The sequence below is a fragment of the Mycteria americana genome, chromosome 1 (assembly GCF_035582795.1).
Source record: "Mycteria americana isolate JAX WOST 10 ecotype Jacksonville Zoo and Gardens chromosome 1, USCA_MyAme_1.0, whole genome shotgun sequence".
NCBI lineage: Eukaryota > Metazoa > Chordata > Aves > Ciconiiformes > Ciconiidae > Mycteria > Mycteria americana.
Window position 1 is genome coordinate 30,971,786 of NC_134365.1, and position 19,224 is coordinate 30,991,009.

The 19,224-nt window shown below is 39.8% G+C and overlaps 1 protein-coding gene across 5 annotated transcripts in view; it reads left to right on the forward strand.

Annotated features, from left to right (window-relative positions):
* IMMP2L (inner mitochondrial membrane peptidase subunit 2) overlaps positions 1–19,224 on the forward strand; it is a 496,621-nt gene that overhangs the window by 11,720 nt on the left and 465,677 nt on the right. For all 5 annotated transcript variants that reach the window (XM_075493958.1, XM_075493984.1, XM_075493975.1 and 2 more), the window contains exon 3: positions 13,851–13,954. In XM_075493958.1, coding sequence (XP_075350073.1) covers positions 13,851–13,954 — 104 coding nt within the window. The remainder of the gene's footprint in view (positions 1–13,850; positions 13,955–19,224) is intronic.

Genomic DNA, 19,224 nt, shown 5'->3' on the forward strand with positions numbered 1-19,224 from the left:
TAAAGGGAAAATATATAGATAAGTAGTGATAAAGTTATATTTTTTTGATATCTTCCTAGTCATTTAGAAATAAAGATTTCTTTTGTCTCTTGGGATTAAATTGATGACTCACAAAGAGGCTTTATTAATTTTTAGTAGCTGTATTATAGTAACTGTAAGGCAAAACTGGTTCTTGCTATACTTGCTCTTACTAATGAACAAGTATGGCACCATTTCAGTGAAGAATACTTAAAAATGGCATGAACCTAATATTAATGCCTATGCTTATCAGGACATAAGTATCAGTTCACTGTTTTTACTTTGCTTATACTGAATGTTTATACAGTGTAACCAAATAAATATAAATAGGCTGTGTAACATTTAGAAGATAAATACTCATGATAGTGAACAGCTACTTTGTTTTCTCTTTTGTTGGGACTTGAAAAATATATGTTGTAATGTAGCTAGCCAATTTTTGTATTATTACTTTGCATTTGAAATCATATGCACCTCCTATTGCTGTGCATCACCACTGATAACTATAATTTATTTTCTTCCAATGTTGCAACATTCCAATTAGCAGAGACTAAGGATTTGATTCTCAGATGCCAAGCCCTCTTTTCTGATTATCTGAGTAAGCTCAGAACCTTGAAGAGAGGTTTCACAGCAACAAAGACCAGCTGCTGGAGTTTGAACTGTGCAGCGTTCATGCAGACGAAAGCTGGGCTAGAACCTGGGCTTGGCTGATTTGTGCTTAATGCTATAGAAAAGCATGGGGTGGGGAGGAGGGAATGGCAAGGTAGCATTGTGCCTTTTGTGGCAGTCTGTAATCTGGTGTTTAACCTCTGTCAAGAAACCTCATCTGGTCTAGAAGGCAGTTCTCACCTCAAGGACAGAGACCAAAGTAAAATCATCGTACTCAGTAATTCTACAATCCAAGACCAGGAGTTAGGTGCAACATAAGTTACCTTTGCCCTTTTCATGAATGTTATTCTGAATATCATTGATGACCAAAGGTAGGAGAATCTCAGGGTTTACAGTTGCAGAGCCAGAAATTTGCTCTACAAAGGAGGAGAAGAATGGGAAACTGGGAAAAACAGTTTCATTCCCTTTTAGTATCTTCAGACAGGAGAAATTCAAATATATAACACAGCATCTGTATAAATACAAAATCAGCGAGAAGAATACAACTCACCCACTTTCCATCTCCCCATTTTTTGCCTCTGTTGGGATCTAGAGCCACATACAGCATTCAAGATACAGATGCATCTTGAATTTTATGGTTTTGGTGGGGGTTTTTTTGGCTTTTTTTTTTTGTTTGTTTGTTTGTTTGTTTGTTTTTTACTAGTGAGCATGACCTGAGCATTTAATTTTTGAGGGGTTGTTTTTTTAGCCTTTCATTGTTTGGTCTTTTCTGCCTCTGACATCATGTTCTGTTTGACATCCATTCTTGTTTGGATAGTTTTACCTTAGTAACTGGAAAGAAATTTTCTGGATTTCCCTGCTCCACAAGTCTGTTGAGCCCCTCTGGTCAAGACCTCAGTTTTAATGTTTCCTCTGAAGTCAAAGTCTCAAGTGTTAGGGAGTGCTCTGGTATTGTTCTGGAGTGTTGCTTCTGTACTCACTTGAAGGGCATATAGTTAACTGTGGTTTATCCATGGAAGATTTGAAAAACACTACAGTTACTTGTTCAGATTTATTCAATCTGACAAAGAAGGATATGCACTCTTCATAGTGGCTAGGGAAAGCAATATATATTCAGGGGGTGATTAAAATCTAAGCTCTTCCCTCGATGTGTCTGTTGACTAAACATTCCTTCTGTTGATTGAAGTATGGGTAGCTTGAAAGCTGACGTTTCTAATTTTACTGACATCCTAGTGTCTGTAAAATTTTATCTCTGTAAACTTCTATGCCTATGGATGTTTTTCAGACTAGAAAAAAAACTTCCTAGTGCTTTTAATGAGATACTAATTTCCTTGCCAAGATTTATTAGGCACCTAACTAAGTCTGACAGGATCATAATTATAAGGAATATATCCCTCTCTTGCAGAGTAGCTTGAAGAAGCACTGGTTATCGCGTTGCAATTCCATCTAGTTACTGTGTTCTCTGAAGAGCAATCTATGTTGAATGTAGCTGAATGTTATGGGTATGAGGGAGAGTGAAGTTCAGTCATCATGTGGTCATATATCCATATATCATATATCAATTGCATGGTCATATATCAATTGCATGCTTCCAATGATACCTTATTGTCTCAATTTCAAGATATCATAGCATGATTCCCAAGAATGTGTTTGTAATAGACCTCTAAAACATCTAACTGGCTTTGTGTACTCATCATTGTGGCTCCTGCTGAGCCTCGTCGTGGTTTAACCCCAGCCGGTAACTAAGCCCCACACAGCCACTCGCTCACTCCCCCCTGGTGGGATGGGGGAGAGAATCAGAAGGGTAAAGGTGAGAAAACTTGTGGGTTGAGATAAAGACAGTTTAATAGGTAAAGCAAAAGCTGTGCAAAATCGGCTTTTGCAAGCAAAGCAAAACAAGGAATTTATTTACTACTTCCCATGGGCAGGCAGGTGTTCAGCCATCTCCAGGAAAGCAGGGCTCCATCACACATAACGGTTACACCATCACTCCAAACGTCCACCACCTCCTTCTTCTTGCCCCAGCTTTGTATGCTGAGCATGGCTTCGTATGGTCTGGAATATCCCTGTGGTCAGTTGGGGTCAGCTGTCCCAGCTGTGTCCCCTCCCAGCTTCTTGTGCACCCCAGCCTGTTCACTGATGGGGCAGTGTGAGGAGCAGAGAAGGCCTTGACTCTGTGTAAGCACTGCTCAGCAATAACGAAAACATCCCTGTGTTATCAACACTGTTTCCAGCACAAATCCGAAACATAGCCCCATACTAGCTACTATGAATAAAATTCAGTCTTTCCCAGCCAAAACCAGCAGAAACCTGAAATTAAAAGTTCTGACAAGAAGCAAGGAATAAATCTCTGTGTGTCATGCTTGCTCTCCTACTCTTGCTCTCTGTTGCACATGCTCTCTCTTCCTCCCCCTTTCTGTTTTTGTTTTGGACCAGCCTTACTGCTGGTTCATAGTTACTGACGATGGTAATACTTTTTGACACCCTGGCAAGCATACTGCATAAAGGTTCTAATGAAAATAGAAATCTTCTGATTCATTCCCAGTCAATTAAGACAGACTTCGTGCATTTCATTGTCTCAAGCTGATTTTGTGTTTCTACAGTGCTTTAAGCCACCTGTCATAATTCTTTCACTTGTGCTGACTTCAGTATATATGAATATTAACTCTAACCTATGGGGAATAACAGTGAACTATTGCAGTTTGTAATTTTAACATCTTTTTAATTGTTTCATCACCTTTTTTCTTTTCAAAATTACTGTTTTTTGAATCCTCACATGAAGTGGTTTTTGTTGCTTAGGATTTTACAGATTGATGTGCTCATCTAGCATTTTGTTAATAGTGGGTTTCAAGTGAGTTGTAATCTGTTTACAACATTAAATGTAAGTGACAAATAACTGGTAATGTGATGTCTTAATTGGCTGTTGTGGATCTTTTGTGACTCCTCTTGTAATGCTGGATGTATATTTTAACATGTTTGCTATCATATGGACATCTTTTTTACATCTTGATATCCGTTTTTTTTTTTTCTATTGAGTTTCATTGCTTGTCTGGTATTATGCACTTTTCATATGTAATGATGTGGAAAAGGGAACCCCCCATGGATATATAAATTTGTAAATTCATTAAATCAAATGGACTGTTTTCAAATGAGATGGAAGATGAGAGCGTATGTGCAACTTTATATGCAAGTTCTATTGCAAACAGTTCAATACCAAGGATTATAGCAAGTAGCCTGACCAGCGATCTCTGACGAAGCACACTTGTTTCAGCAGCAAACATTATTGAATGTTCTATTCCATTATGCATAATAGCAGTTGTAATTATTCTGTGGCAGTTTCTCCTAACTTTATTATTAGGATTACTGTACCTAAGCCTGTAAGCTCATGTGAATATTCTTTTTGTTCCCTAAGCTATAAGCAAGTAAGTTGTGACCTTCTGGTATTCACTAGCAGCATAACAACTATCAAGTTAATCATTATTTATAGTAAAAGGGCATGCTTTTACCCTCCTACTTATGGAACCTCATGTCCTGTGAGGCTTCATCATATGGCTGGGGATCACAATTTGCATGCTTTTAGAATTAGATTAGTTAGTAATTGGAAAGAGTGAATATTTTGTGACTTCTGCACCACAGTTCTAATTAGAAGACCTGTGTGTCTCATTTGTAGCAGGCTATTATGCCAAGAACTTTGGCAAACAAGTTATAATGCTTCAAGCTAGGGGAAGAAAGAAGCCCCTATATTATTTTGTTTCTTATAAAAATAAAGAGCCCTTGTGAGCCTATTTGTTGACTACTTTTTCAGAAGCTGTATTTTTGTTTTGCTAGACCAGAGACCTTACTACTAATAAAAATGTCATGGGGAATAAGTTGTCTCGAACACACTTTATTAAATTCTTTCTACACTTTTTGTTATGGAATCACAATTTTTGTTATTTATGTTAGACAGAGACTTGCTGAAGAATTTAGATGATTTTTTAAAATGGAAAACTGTAATTGTTGATGTAAAATGAAAGTTGTCTCCTTCTAGTTTTCCTTACATTTCTTCTACTAAATGAGTATTTTTGTCTGTGCATTTTGAATATGTCAGGTTGTTTTGTGGGAAAGAGAAAAAAATATTCTACATTGTCATATTTCTCTCAAGCATAATTCTAATGTGTAATGAGTTGGATATCCGCTCTGTATGTCAAAACCACATGAGCAATGTATTGTTTAAAATAGCAAGCAATACAGTATTACATGTAGAGTGCTTTAAATTAAAAAGATTATGCAATTTCTAAATGTATTTATACTATAAAGCATTTCCTTTGTTTAAATACAGAAAACAGTAGGAGTCAACTGGGATAATGCAACTAGGGCAATACTGTAACTACCTGGTGTATTTCTCTGTAAGATGAGGCTGATACAGATTTAGTTGCAAGGAAAAGTTTGTGAACACGCAGGTAAATATTTTCTAATTATCAGCTGTGAAATACATTATCTCTTGGAACAACGGGTTTAACATTTCCGTTTGTTTTGACCCTCTCTTTCGGCCCTTTAAGGTAGATACTAAGGTAGAAACTGAGTACCAAGCAGTTTACTTTGTGAGAATATACCATATGTATGCTTCCTGCTTTGTAAGATCTGCTTCTTTGTCTAATGTCTAGAACCATTCTTAGCTTCTGGCCCATATGTGCCTGCATTTGGTAAAATGAATATGACTGTGAATTGTTTGTGAATTTGTTTGTAAAGAATTTGTATGTAAAGATACTATCCTTTGGTGGAAGATGCTATGAAGGTGGAAAATCATTCTGGAAAATCCTGATTAAAAAAATAATAATCAAATATGTGCTCATTAGCTTCTAGTTTTCATTTATCTGGCTCTTGCAATGCATAGACTCTAGTAAATAAAATAACGATGAGTGTTAATGTACTTACAGCTTAGCCTTGGACCATATTTCTGTGGATTTTAATGTGATCTGCTTTGATCTGCAGATTTACTTGACTAGAAATTTGCCCTATAGTCTCATCCTGGTTTCAGCTGGGATAGAGTTAATTTTCTTCCTAGCAGCTGGTATGGTGCTGTGTTTTGGATTTAGCGTGAGAATAATGTTGATAACAAACTGATGTTTTAGTTGTTGCTAAATAGTGCTTACATTAGTCAAGGACCTTTCAACTTCTCATGCCCTGCCAGCGAGAAGCTGGGAGGGGGGAACAGCCAGGACAGCCGACCCCAGCTGGCCAAAGGGCTATTCCATACCATATGAGGTCATGCTCAGTATATAAACTGGGGGGAGTTGGCTGGGGGCAGCGATCGCTGCTCAGGGACGGGCTGGGCATCGGTGAGCGGGTGGTGAGCAACTGCATTGTGCATCACTTGTTTTGTATATTCTTTTATCATTATTATTATTATTATTATTTTATTTTCCTTTGCTGTCCTATTAAACTGTCTTTATCTCAACCCATGGGGGTTGTTTTGGTTTTTTTTTTTTTTTTCCCTCCAATTCTCTCCCCCATCCCACTGGGGGGTGGGGGAGGGTGAGCAAGCGGCTATGTGGTGCTTAGTTGCCAACTGGGGCTAAACCATGACAGTCCTTTTTGGTGCCCAATGTGGGGCACGAAGGGTTGAGATGACGACAGATCTGACCAGAGCGTGTTAAAACAAATTTGTTATAAGCATTCATTATATTAGTTTAGTGGTCACTGGTCACAATGTTGATTTATTTGCTGTAAAAGTTATTGTGCTTGTTCTCAGAGTTGTGTTATGTAACTCCTTACTTGCCATATATCCTGTTTATTAGTATTGATGTGCTGTTTATCACCTCTGAGAGGTGGATTAAGGTTATTGCTTTGCTGTACTGTGTAACACTGGCTTATGGTATGATAAAATTATTGGTTGTGAGATCAATCTAGTATTTGTACTCAGCATTGCTGTCACCTCTGTACTTCGGGAGCCATCTATCGGAAATTATTAATAATTACACTTTTTACTTTTTGTCCTCAGAGAGCCAACTTATGGGGGAGACACTTTCCTCCATCTTCCCCTTCTCCTCCAGGCTAATTACAATAGCTCTTCAGAATTTTGAACATCCTTGGGATGTTCAAACCAGCATGTTCCTATTGCTGTTTCCTGAATGTCTGTCAGGTCTTGCTTAGGGTTAAATAACTATGTAAGAATACTACAGCTACTCAAACCCCGGCAACAGGCACTGCGGCTACTCAAACTCTGGCGACAGGCACTGTGGCTACTCCAACCCTGGCGACAGGCTCTGTAGCTAAACAAGAGAACCAACCTGTGCTGGTATCAGTCACCCCCATACACAAGAAGAAATCTTGGAAATGAAAGTCAGCTTGTTTAGTAGGGGATGAAGAAGCTTCTCCTAAGAGGGAGCAGGAGGAAGAAGCATACTGCCCCGCCAGCGAGGAGGCAGACTACTCTAAAGCAGGGCCATCATGAGAACAGGAGGAGGAAGAGGAAAAATTCTCCATTTGCCCCCGAGGCAGAAGTCAGCAGGAGCGTTTCTCCTCTTCCTCGGATGGAGAGGAAGAACTCATAAACGAGACTGTAACCACCCAATCCCTATCCCTGAGTGAGCTGTGAGATATGTGAAAGGATTTCAGCCGTCGTCCAGGCGAGCACATTGTCACCTCGTTGCTCTGATGCTGGGATAATGGGACCAGTAACCTGGAATTAGAGGGTAAGGAAGCCAAGCAGCTGGGATCCCTTTCTAGGGAAGGGGACATTGACAAAGCAATTGGAAAAGGGGCACAAGTCCTCAGCCTCTGGAGGTGACTCCTGTCAAGTGTGAAGGAAAGGTATCACTTCAAGGAAGATGTTATATATCGCCCCAGGAAATGGACCACCATGGAGAAAGGTATCCAGTACCTGAGGGAATTAGCCGTGCTGAAGGTGATCTATGGCAACCTGGACAACGAGCAGTTATCCAAAGATCTAGTTGAAGTCAAGTGCACGCAACCCATGTGGCGAAAGTTTGTATAGAGCACACTGTCATATGCCAACTCATTGGCAGTAATGACCTGGAAAGATGGAGAGGGGCAAACAGTGGATGAATTGGCTGGCCAACTCATTGGGAGTAATACCTGGAAAGATGGAGAGGGACAAATGGTGGATGAATTGGCTGGCCAACTCCGACAATATGAAAAATGTTTCTCTTCCTCCCTACGGGCTTGCATCTTGGCTGTGGAGAAACTGCCGGGCCTGCTAGGCAAGAAACTGCCCCAACTGTTCCAATGATTCAAAGAGGATATGTCCTGCTCCTCACCTGTACGAACCAGTATCTCGGCTATTAGGAGTAAGCGTTCCTCTGCTCAAGAGAGAGGATACAGTGGGTACACACCACGGGCCACCCTATGGTTTTACCTACGTGACCATGGAGAGGACATGAGGAAGTGGGATGGAAAATCTACCTCGACCCTAGAGGCATGGGTACGTGAGTTGCAAGGAAAAACAGTCACAAAAGGGGGTTCTTCCAGGAAAATTGCTGCTCCAGTTTCCAGTGGGCAGGTCCCCAGACAGAGTAGAAGGGCTGGTTTTACTTCTGATCTTAATGAAGGGACTCCTGACTCATATCTACAAGTAGTAAGTAACGAATACTATAACCAGGACTAGAAGGGCCCTGCCTCCAGCCACGTGGAGGAAAGGGACAATCGGGTTTATTGGACTGTGTGGATTCAATGGCATGGCATCAGATCCACAGGAGTATACGACTCTAGTGGACACTGGCGTACAGTGTACCCTAATGCCATCAAGCTATATAGGGGCAGACCCCATTTGTATTTCTGGATTGACAGGGGGATCCCAACAGCCAACTGTATTGGAGACTGAAGTGAGCCTAACTGGGAATGAGTGGCAAAAGCACCCCATTGTGACTGGCCCAGAGGCTCTGTGCATCCTTGGCAACCTCAGGAGAGGGTATTTCAAGGACCCAAAAGGGGACTGGTGGGCTTTTGGTATAGCTGCCTTGGAGACGGAGGAAATTAGACAGCTGTCCACCTTGCCTGGTCTCTCAGAGGACCTTTCTGTTGTGGGGTTGCTGAGGGTTGAAGAACAACTGGTGCTGATCGTCACCACAGTGGTGCACCGGTGGCAATATCGTACCAACCGAGACTCCCTGATTCCTATCCATAAGGTGATTTGTCGACTGGAGAGCCAAGGAGTAATCAGTAAGACTCGGTCACCCTTTAACAGTCCCACATGGGCAGTGCAAAAGTCTAATGGAGCGTGGAGACTAACAGTAGATGATCATGGCCTGAATGAAGTCACACCTCCACTGAGTGCTGCTGTGCCGGACATGCTAGAACTTCATATGAACTGGAGTCAAAAGCAGCCAAGTGGTGTGCCACAACTGATATTGCTAATGCGTTTTTCTCAATCCCTTTGGCAGCAGAGTGCGGGCCACAGTTTGCTTTCACTTGGAGGGGCGTTCAGTACACTTGGAATCGATTGCCCCAGGGGTGGAAAAACAGCCCTACCATTTGCCGTGGACTGATCCAGACTGCACTGGAACAGGGTGAGGCTCCGGAACATCTGCAATATACTGATGACATCATCGTGTGGAGCAACATAGGAGAAGCAGTTTTTGAGAAAGAGAAGAAAGTAGTCCAAATCCTCCTGAAAGCCGGTTTTGCCGTAAAACAAAGTAAGGTCAAGGGACCAGCACAAGAGATCCAGTTTTTAGGAATAAAATGGCAAGATGGACGTCGTCAGATCCCAATGGATGTAATCAACAAAATAACAGCCATGTCTCCACCAACTAGCAAAAAGGAAACACCAGCTTTCTTAGGCGTTGGGGGTTTTTGGAGAATGCCTAGTCCAAACTACAGTCTGATTGTAAGCCCTTTGTATCAAGTGACCCAGATGAAGAACAATTTCAAATGGGGCCCTGAGCAATGACAAGCCTTTGAACAAATTAAACGGGAGATAGTTTGTGCAGTAGCCCTTGGGCCAGTCCAGGCAGGGCAAGATGTAAAAAATGTGCTCTACATTGCAGTCAGGGGGAATGGCCCTACCTGGAGCCTCTGGCAGAAAGCACCAGGGGAGACTCGAGGTCGACCCCTAGGGTTTTGGAGTCGGGGATACAGAGGATCCGAGGCCCGCTATACTCCAACTGAAAAAGAGATATTGGCAGCATATGAAGGGGTTCAAGCTGCTTCAGAAGTGGTTGGAACTGAAGCACAGCTCCTCCTGGCGCCCTGACTAGTGGTGCTGGGCTGGATGTTCAAAGGGAGGGTCCCCTGTACACACCATGCAACTGATGCTACGTGGAGTAAGTGGGTTGCACTGATCATACAACGGGCTCCAATAGGAAGCCCTAGTCACCCAGGAATCTTGGAAGTGATCATGGACTGGCCAGAAGGCAAAGATTTTGGAATATCACCAGCGGAGGAGGTGATGTGTGCCTGAGAGGCCCCACTGTATAATAAACTGCCAGAAAATGAGAAGCAATATGACCTGTTCACTGATGGATCCTGTTGTATTGTAGGCTTTAGGCATTGCTGAATGAGAAAAGTGGCCAGTGCTCTATCTCTATACTGATTTATGGGTGGTGGCAAATGCCCTGTGGGGGTGGTTGCAGCAATGGAAGCAGAACAACTGGCAGCACAGACGCAAACCCATCTGGGCTGCAGCATTGTGGCAAGATATTGCTGCCTGGGTAGAGAACCTGGTTGTAAAAGTACATCACGCAGATGCTCACGTACCCAAGAGTCAGGCCACTGAGGAACATCAAAACAACCAGCAGGTGGATCAGGCTGCTCAGATTGAAGTGGCTCAGGTGGATCTGGACTGGCAAGATAAGGGTGAATTATTTATAGCTTGGTGGGCCCATGACACCTCAGGCCATGAAGGAAGAGGTGCAACATATAGGTGGGCTTGTGATCGAGGGGTGGACTTGACCATGGACACTATTGCACAGGTTATCCATGAATGTGAAACATGCACTGCAATCAAGCAAGCCAAGCTGTTAAAGCCTGTGTGGTATGGAGGACGATGGCTTAAATATAAATATGGGGAGGCCTGGCAGATCGATTATATCACACTCCCACAAACCCACCAAGGCAAGCACCATGTACTTACAATGGTGGAAGCAACCACCGGATGGCTGGAAACATATCCTGTACCCCATGCCACTGCCCGGAACGCTATCCGTGGCCTTGAAAAGCAAGTCCTATGGCGACATGGCACCCCAGAGAGAATTGAGTCAGACAACGGGACTCATTTTCGAAACAACCTCATAGACACCTGGGCCAAAGAGCATGGCATTGAGTGGGTATATCACATCCCCTATCATGCACCAGCCTTCGGGAAAATTGAACAATACAATGGACTGTTAAAGACTACACTGCGAGCAATGGGTGACGGAATGTTCAAACATTGGGATACACATTTAGCAAAGGCCACCTGGTTAGTCAACACTAGGGGATCTGCCAATCGAGCTGGCCCTGCCCAATCAAAACTTCTACGTACTGTAGAAGGGGATAAAGTGCCTGTAGTGCACATAAAAAATATGCTGGGGAAGACAATCTGGGTTACTCCTGCCTAGGGCAAAGGCAAGCCCATTTTGGGATTGCTTTTGCTCAAGGACCTGGGTGCACTTGGTGGGTAATGCAAAAGGATGGGGAAGTCTGCTGTGTACCTCAAGGGGATTTGATTTTGGGTGAAAATAGCCAATGAACTGAATTGTATGATGTTAATTGCTATATAATACTGTATGTCATCACTTTGCTGGTTGCTACACGCCGTATCAATGGTATTTCAGTGAGAGTCACCCAGATTAATGAAGAATGAACTTTGATGGAACCAAGCAAAGTGCAGCAGTGATGGAACCAGAACTGGCTTCAGCATGCAACAATCCAACACCGCACACCATCTCTCCTGCCTTGAAAAGCTGTTATGACAGATGGAACCCAAAGTCATGGACTAAATGAACTCAATGGACATTTTAGAGGGATGGCCCATAGACTAAGGGAATGATATCTCTGTGTGTATATATCAAAAGACAGGAAAGGTGGTGGTGGTGATTAATTGGAATGTATTGGAAAGTGTAGGACCTGGGCATGACATAGATGGTCCAGAATAAGGGGTGGATACTGTCCTGGTTTCGGCTGGGATAGAGTTAATTTTCTTCCTAGCAGCTGGTATGGTGCTGTGTTTTGGATTTAGCGTGAGAATAATGTGATAACACACTGGTGTTTTAGTTGTTGCTAAGTAATGCTTACACTAGTCAAGGACTTTTCAGCTTCTCATGCCCTGCCAGCGAGAAGCTGGGAGGGGACACAGCCAGGACAGCCGACCCCAACTGGCCAAAGGGCTATTCCATACCATATGAGGTCATGCTCAGTATATAAACTGGGGGGAGTTGGCCGGGGGGCAGCGATCACTGCTCAGGGACGGGCTGGGCATCGGTGAGCGGGTGGTGAGCAACTGCATTGTGCATCACTTGTTTTGTATGTTCTTTTATCATTATTATTATTATTGTTATTGTTGTTATTATTATTATTATTATTTCCTTTTCCTTTGCTGTCCTATTAAACTGGCTTTATCTCAACCCACTTTTTTTTTTTTCTTCCCTGATTCTCTCCCCCATCCCACCAGGGGGGAGCAGCTGTGTGGTGCTTAGTTGCTGACTGGGGTTAAGCCATGACAAGTCCACAGCTCAAAATGTAACTAGCCTCATTTCCTGTTTAGCTAAACATATTGTGTCCTTTCCCTCCCCCCACCCCTATTTATTCTTTTGAACTGTCATATTCCATACTGTTTATGTGAATTACACCTACTCAGGACCCCAGCATGTTCCTTTTTGCTGCATGTTAAAAAGCTAGTTTTTCACAAGTCCCATTTGAAAAAGGTCTTTATCAACTGATCTGGCTAGCAAAGAAAATACGATTGAGGAAACTGTAGTAAAGAGAAATAAGCACTTCTAAATAGCTGTTAAAGTTAAAAAGAAACACTAAGTATCCATCCTGGTTTGCAAGCATAGTTATACTAAATAAAAATCCAATGAAATTTAGCACTGTGTAATTACTTGCATTGAGAACAGGTGATTTCAGTTCTATACCCGCATTGGTTTGCTCATCAAAGGTACAATCAGTCTGGGGAGGGGAATCTCAGAAGTGAACATCTGGGTGGACACTACTGAGGGCCAAGTTATACTGTAAGGTGAACACTGAATACCTCTTCTACAAAACATCAAATTTTAGCAAGTATTGCAGCTATCATACCAATAAATGAGGGGCTGCCTAGTCTCAATACTGTACTTTATTAAATATGTCACCTAACTCTAGAGTCTAAATTAGAGGTCATCTGTTGGCCAACTTGGAGATACTATAATTGTATTTGAAGAGACTGAAAAAGCTTATTGAGAAATAAGCTATCAAAAGCCTTTAGTCTGGATTACTCTTAAATACTTTCTGTCTAATAAGAGGAGTATTTGTATTTAAATAACACCTGCAAAAACCAGTGAAGAACAGTACTGTGATGGGCTACTTCCTTCCTCTGCCATTTCTGATGGGTTAACTCAGAGCCAGCATTAACTAGGTACACTGGTGTTGTAGTATGTCACACAAAATAATTAAGTATTTTTCTGTGTACCTCCTAATACTCTGTACTAATTAATTACTTGGGTTTTTTAATGTTGAGGTTAGTGAACAGCCTCATTTCACTGTATGGTTCTGTGAGAGTTCATGCTTCTTTGTATCCTCTTATGGAAGGCCAACATTTACTGGCAGTGTCAGTATATGCTGTAGGTGTAGGGTTTGTTTTTTTTTTCCCTTTGCAAGGAGTGCTGAGATTAGTATTGTTACAATTACGTATTTCATTTTTAGTGCGTTATGCCTGCATAGGCAGTAAGATGCCTGCAGAAAGTTTGCTTTTTCTGGGAATTAGTGTTCTTGGTTCTCCTTTGTTTTTAATGTTAAATGATATGCAGTAAAGGTAATCACTTCTTGTCATCAGGTTTGCTGTAAGTATGTATCCTCTGTAATTTATTTTGCATGCAGTAGTGCATTGAAAGATGTGAACTACAGGTTGCCATAAATTAATGACATTTAACATAGCATTTAATAAATAAATATGTTTCCCAGAATACAACAGATTCTTGGTCATCTTATAGTAGGTGGGTACATTTTTACTGATTTTAATGGATTTCACCTGTTGATGGAATGAGAGTCAGGTGGAAGATTCATAAAGGAAATGTAGATCTAAAGCTGTTTTTCCCCCCCTCTCTCAGCCTTCTTTGAATCCTGGAGGAAGACAAGCATCTGATGTAGTACTCTTAAACCACTGGAGCATTCGAAATTATGATGTACAACGTGGGGACATTGTGTCATTGGTGTAAGTAATTTTGCATACATTTCAATACATGCTTATATAAATGTTGAGCTATCAGTATTTAATATTTCATCTAGAATACTGTAAGTATATATATGAACAAGGAACATAAAATTTTTAATAATGCATTATTGTTATTCTTGTAATCAGTTTTCAAAACTCAGATGTTCAAAGAATGCATTACCAAGTTTTTCTTGAAAGGAATGTAGTGTAAGATATTATGTGATACAGTATATATGTGTAACAAAACTGTCAAGAAAAAAGAGCTGTGAGGGAAAGGGAGAAAATAGATAAAACATTATGTGGCTTAATGGGGTATACTTTTTAAGTTGCTTGGCTACGCACTCATATTTCTGAGAAAAGTAGTGTTTCTTTACCAATTAATAGTAACTTTTTTTTTTTTCTGGAGAAATCTGGCTACTGAATAAAATTTTAGCTAAGATCACAAGAATTCAACTGTATCCATAAAGGACAAATGTAGCAAAAAAAAAAAAAAAAAGTGCTACAATTGTAATGGGGAGGTCTATGTATCAAAGCCAAAAGGTGGCAGTGTTTCGCTGTTGAAAATATTCAATACTAACAGAGGACAGAAACTCTATTTCAGCCTTAATGTAATGTAGAAATGGAATGTCAAAGTGTGCATAACTGACACAATGATATAATACATCTCATACTACATGCTTGAATAGTTTAAGCTTAAGGTTTTAGTTTTGTAAGTGAAATGCACAATATGTAGATTTTAAGAGAACTGTCTTTGGAAGCTATATTATCTGGCTTCCTTTTTGTCATATATCTCTTCTAATTGTCCCATTTTTTTGCCTACCTCTTCACTGTAGTGGTAACTTGTATGACAATTTTCACTACCAGCTCTTAAAGCAAACTCTCTCATGTAGTCTTCTTTTGTTAGAAACTTAAAATTTACTTTATGGTCTGTCTTATTGTCTGGCTTGTAAAATTTTCTGTAAATGGTCTAGCTACAAATATGAATTTATTCATGTTTGCAACACCTAATGTTGCAAAAGGACTCCAATTTCAGGTCACTTAATGACTGCTTGTAAAATTTGATTCTGCCTGTGTGTGCATCCCTCTGCCCAAGTCATGCTCTGGTGATTGTTTAAAACAGTGAATGTAACTGATTAGTAATTAATAGACTGAACAGAAGATGAGCATGTTGTCTGATCAGAAAACAGAATGGAGAGTTTCATTCTTATTATAATTCTTGGAGGTTCATGGTACCATCTGAGCCATCTGCATTGATTGCTTTCACTTTGCTGCGTGTTTGGGCATGATAACTAATATTTTAGATGCTGTGTTTTTTTTGTATGTTTTGAAAATTTTGCCTGTTATTGGTGTAGCTTATGGACACCCACATGGAAGAAGTCACACTGTATTTATGCACTGTACTGAGGTTTTTCTTAATCTTTGGGGAAGTACACAGAGACTAGAGAATTCAAAAAGCACTTTAAGAACAATACAGATGAAGTTAAACAATGTAAAAATAATCTATTGAATAGTTATGATATGAAAATATTGAAGGCTGTTTTATGTATCAGCAACAACTTCTAAGTTGTTAAGTACTTCATGATACGGGTTTGTTAGAAGCAGCTTTGCTGTACTAGCTTATTGTAATGTAAAGTTTTTAATTCTGTTGTAAAGACTTGCAGGATATAGTATCTGGATGTGATTTTGTACCCATGTGAGTTTGAGACTTAACTTTTGGTACATGAGGCTTTTATTGTGTAAATGGGATAATATTTTTATCCTTTTCATTTCGATTGTTTAACTATGATTTCTGTAATTTGCTAGTGAATAGATATGCTATGTGTATGCATGAATTTTATTTGGTGGTCCTCAGAGGATTTGGCTGATTTAGGCAAGGCATGAACAGGGAAGGCCAGTCTCCCATCAGCTGCTGCTTTTTCTGTTCCTGTCAGAAATTCAGTTGAGAAAGTGTTGGTGTGACTGAGATAGGCAGATGGATACGTAAACCTTCTTTCATATCGTACTTGGCTGCTTAACACTTATCCACTGTCTCCTCTTTGCCAAGTCATAGAAAATAGCTATGAGATTGTGGGAAGGTGGTCTTTTGCAGAACAAGAGCTGAGGTCAAATATTCCTTCATGGCAGCTTGACCAGGGCCATCGAAGCTCTTTGCTTTCTTCATACCATCAGAAATACTGTGTCATTCTGGATAGGTGCTGTTTCTATCACAACTCTTAAAAGGGATTGTTTAGACCGCAACTCGCAAAGTCCAGTGTAAGTAGATGACCAACAGCCAAACCTTGGAGCAAAGAGATGAGTTGGTCTTGGTGGCCTGGGACACCCCAAGAGAGGATCAATCAGCCTGTGATTATGCTTGTGATACTGCTTGCAGATCCAAAAGTTTTTCCTCTCTCATCCAGTCTAGTTCTTGATAAACATATATATTTGTGTTATTTGCTGACTTTGATTACAAATGAGCACTCTGTCCCCAAGCACTTGGTGGTGTTTATGCCTGGTTAAAGTATTAAATGAACACTGCATGTTTAGGAAACTTGTGTCGTGTCTCTGCATCTGATGTAGATGTAACTATGCATCACAACTATAGCTGTGAAATGAGTCACTGTGTGCACACGTGCATGTACCTTGTTTTAGACATAATATTTAGAATGGCATAAGTCCTTAAAAGTATAAAATTAGAGATTAGATAAAACCAATGGAGAGAATAAGTTGGTAGGAAAGAATGATTTGTTTACTTGCAGTTTAGTGTTTTACAAATAGTTAAATCTTACCTCAACTTTTTAGATGTTTTAAGTTAATGTTTTCCCTTTTAGCTTGAACTCATCCTTATTGATACCAGAATTAAGAGAGCTCAATGTTACATGTTATAACTTTTGAACTTAAAATTGTAAGTTGATTCAGAACGAAGGGAAATTAATATCATCCTTAATTTGATCACTTGCTTGAGTGCTTAATTCAGATACTGCTATATTACTGGGACTTAATAAATTAAAAATCAAAACAGGAATATTTTTTCAATAAATTAAATATTTTCCATTATTACATGTTCCAGAATACTACCTTTGCATCTCTTAAACAGATGCAAAAAAAAGTGTGTTATTTTCTTTGTTTTGGAAATGCATTTATTTATCTTCAAAGAGAGAACATAGTCATGTGGCACATGAGGTTGCCTTCAAAAGATAAATGAATGCATATTTTTGCCAGGCGGACCTTGATCTTTCAATAACCTTTGTGGTGAAACAGGCATTTTGTTTTGTAAGAGCTCTGCTGAGGTAGATCCCAACAGTTACGTAGAACTTTATCAGATATTGCAGAATGAGTTATAGGATGAACAGGTTTCTCCCAGCTGGTTTTACTTTGTAAAGTTTGAATGCCAACAGCATTGTAGCTGTAGCAGTATGCATCCCAGCGTGGGCTGCAGCGCTCGTGCAGGTCCTTGGGAATACATACTGCAGCTGCACTTCCTGGTACTAAGGGAGATAATGCTCTTCTATTGAGTACTCATGGACACTTTTGCCAACTTACCTATACATAATTTGGTTTCTGCTGTGTACAAATGCAGGTGTTGTTGTAAAAAGATGTTGCCAAAGAGTGATTTATAGCTCTAGAATTCATTTTGCTTGTCTCTGCTGAAAACCTTATATCTTGAATGTAAAATCTTGCTCTCTTTTTATTCCAAAATTCCTGTCTTAATGTAGAAAAAAGTTGTTGCAACATGTAGAGGATTGCAAAATCAGTGTATGTATGTAGAATGGGTATTTTATTGATATGACAAAATTTAAGTAAGTTTTGAATTGAAGACACAATAGTATTGATTCAGACATTTAAAATGTTTTTGTAGATAAATAAAAGTTTGGACATTGCCTTGTTCTTTACTTGGTTAATGGGTTTTTAACAAAGGAGTTAACAATGACTGCAATATAAATAGGGTTGTTAGATTTTTGAATGGTGAAATTTCAAGGCTGTAAATATTCACAGATACTAGCTTTAGCCTTTGGAGGTTATGTTACTTCTGTAATAGAGAGAACACCTTCTCCAAGGTGTGACTGAGAGCAGGAATCTACTTGCTGGGTAGGTTGCCAGGTGTCCCTCCATTTCTAATTTAGAATGTGTGCTTATGTGTTAAATAAAAATAGCTATGCTAATGTAATCTGGAAAAAGATTTAGAACCAATGCTGTTTTTCTGTACATTCTGAATGGTAACATGCTGCTAAAGTTTTGAACTGTAATAGCTAAATGAAAATGGGCAGTATGTTTAAAAACATGTTTTTAAAGGTCAACTATAATAATAAGGAAATAAATGTTGTATATTTTGTCAGCTTCTTATGAGTTCTTATATAAAAGCATAATTGCTTTAAGAACAAACCCAACTTTTTACATAGAAAATTCCTTGACATTTAAAAAAACCCCTTTACTTCCTATCTTCTATCCTGATGAAGGGTGTTAAGTAGCTTCTGTCACTGCTTCCTCTGACCATAAGATTATGTTCAGGCCTTGCAGCAAACTCCCTTACTTTTGGTAACTGCTAAGTATTTTTGTGTAAGATTGTATGTGTTTGAGCTCTGAAAAATCCAGTGCAAATCAGCACTCTGGAGGAAGAATCCAAGTACTGTGCATGAGATTGTCTTTGCTGCTGTATCCCTCACTGACATCTGTTCAGAAATGAGAATTGGAAAAGGTAGTTGCTGTGATGATTTTATGTGATGGTTCAAAAAGTTCCAGCCTATTCACACAAATCTGAATAATCCAAATTTTGAAGGAATGCGGTCCTGTTCAGTTGATGGAAACAAAGGAGTTCTCAGATGGTGCAAAGTGAATACATACTATTCATAAACCATCGCTAATTGGAATTTCATTAATAAGACTAGCCTAGTAAAATAAAAATCAGTAGGAAGGTACTTGTTGAAGGAACTGCCTTGAATTTAAATCAGTAGTTGTAATTATGAAAACACTTCCTACTAAATTCTGATACATGTAACATGAATAGATATTTAATGGTTCTTGCATTATTTTTAAGAAAGCTTCTTTTTCACTAAAGTACTGTACCACATTTTACAAATACCTCTGCCTGACCTTCTTAAATCTTCCAATTTCTATTCTATTTTTGTTTGTACTTAGGTCCCTGTACCAAGTCATCTGTCTTCTGGCAGGTAGGACACTGCAAAGGAGGTTGTGCTGACACAGAAGCTAAATAATCACTTTACTTTCTGTGCCTCAGTGACCTCAGAAAATCCTTTCCTATTCTGTTCTTTTAGCTGGGAAAAAAAACCCCT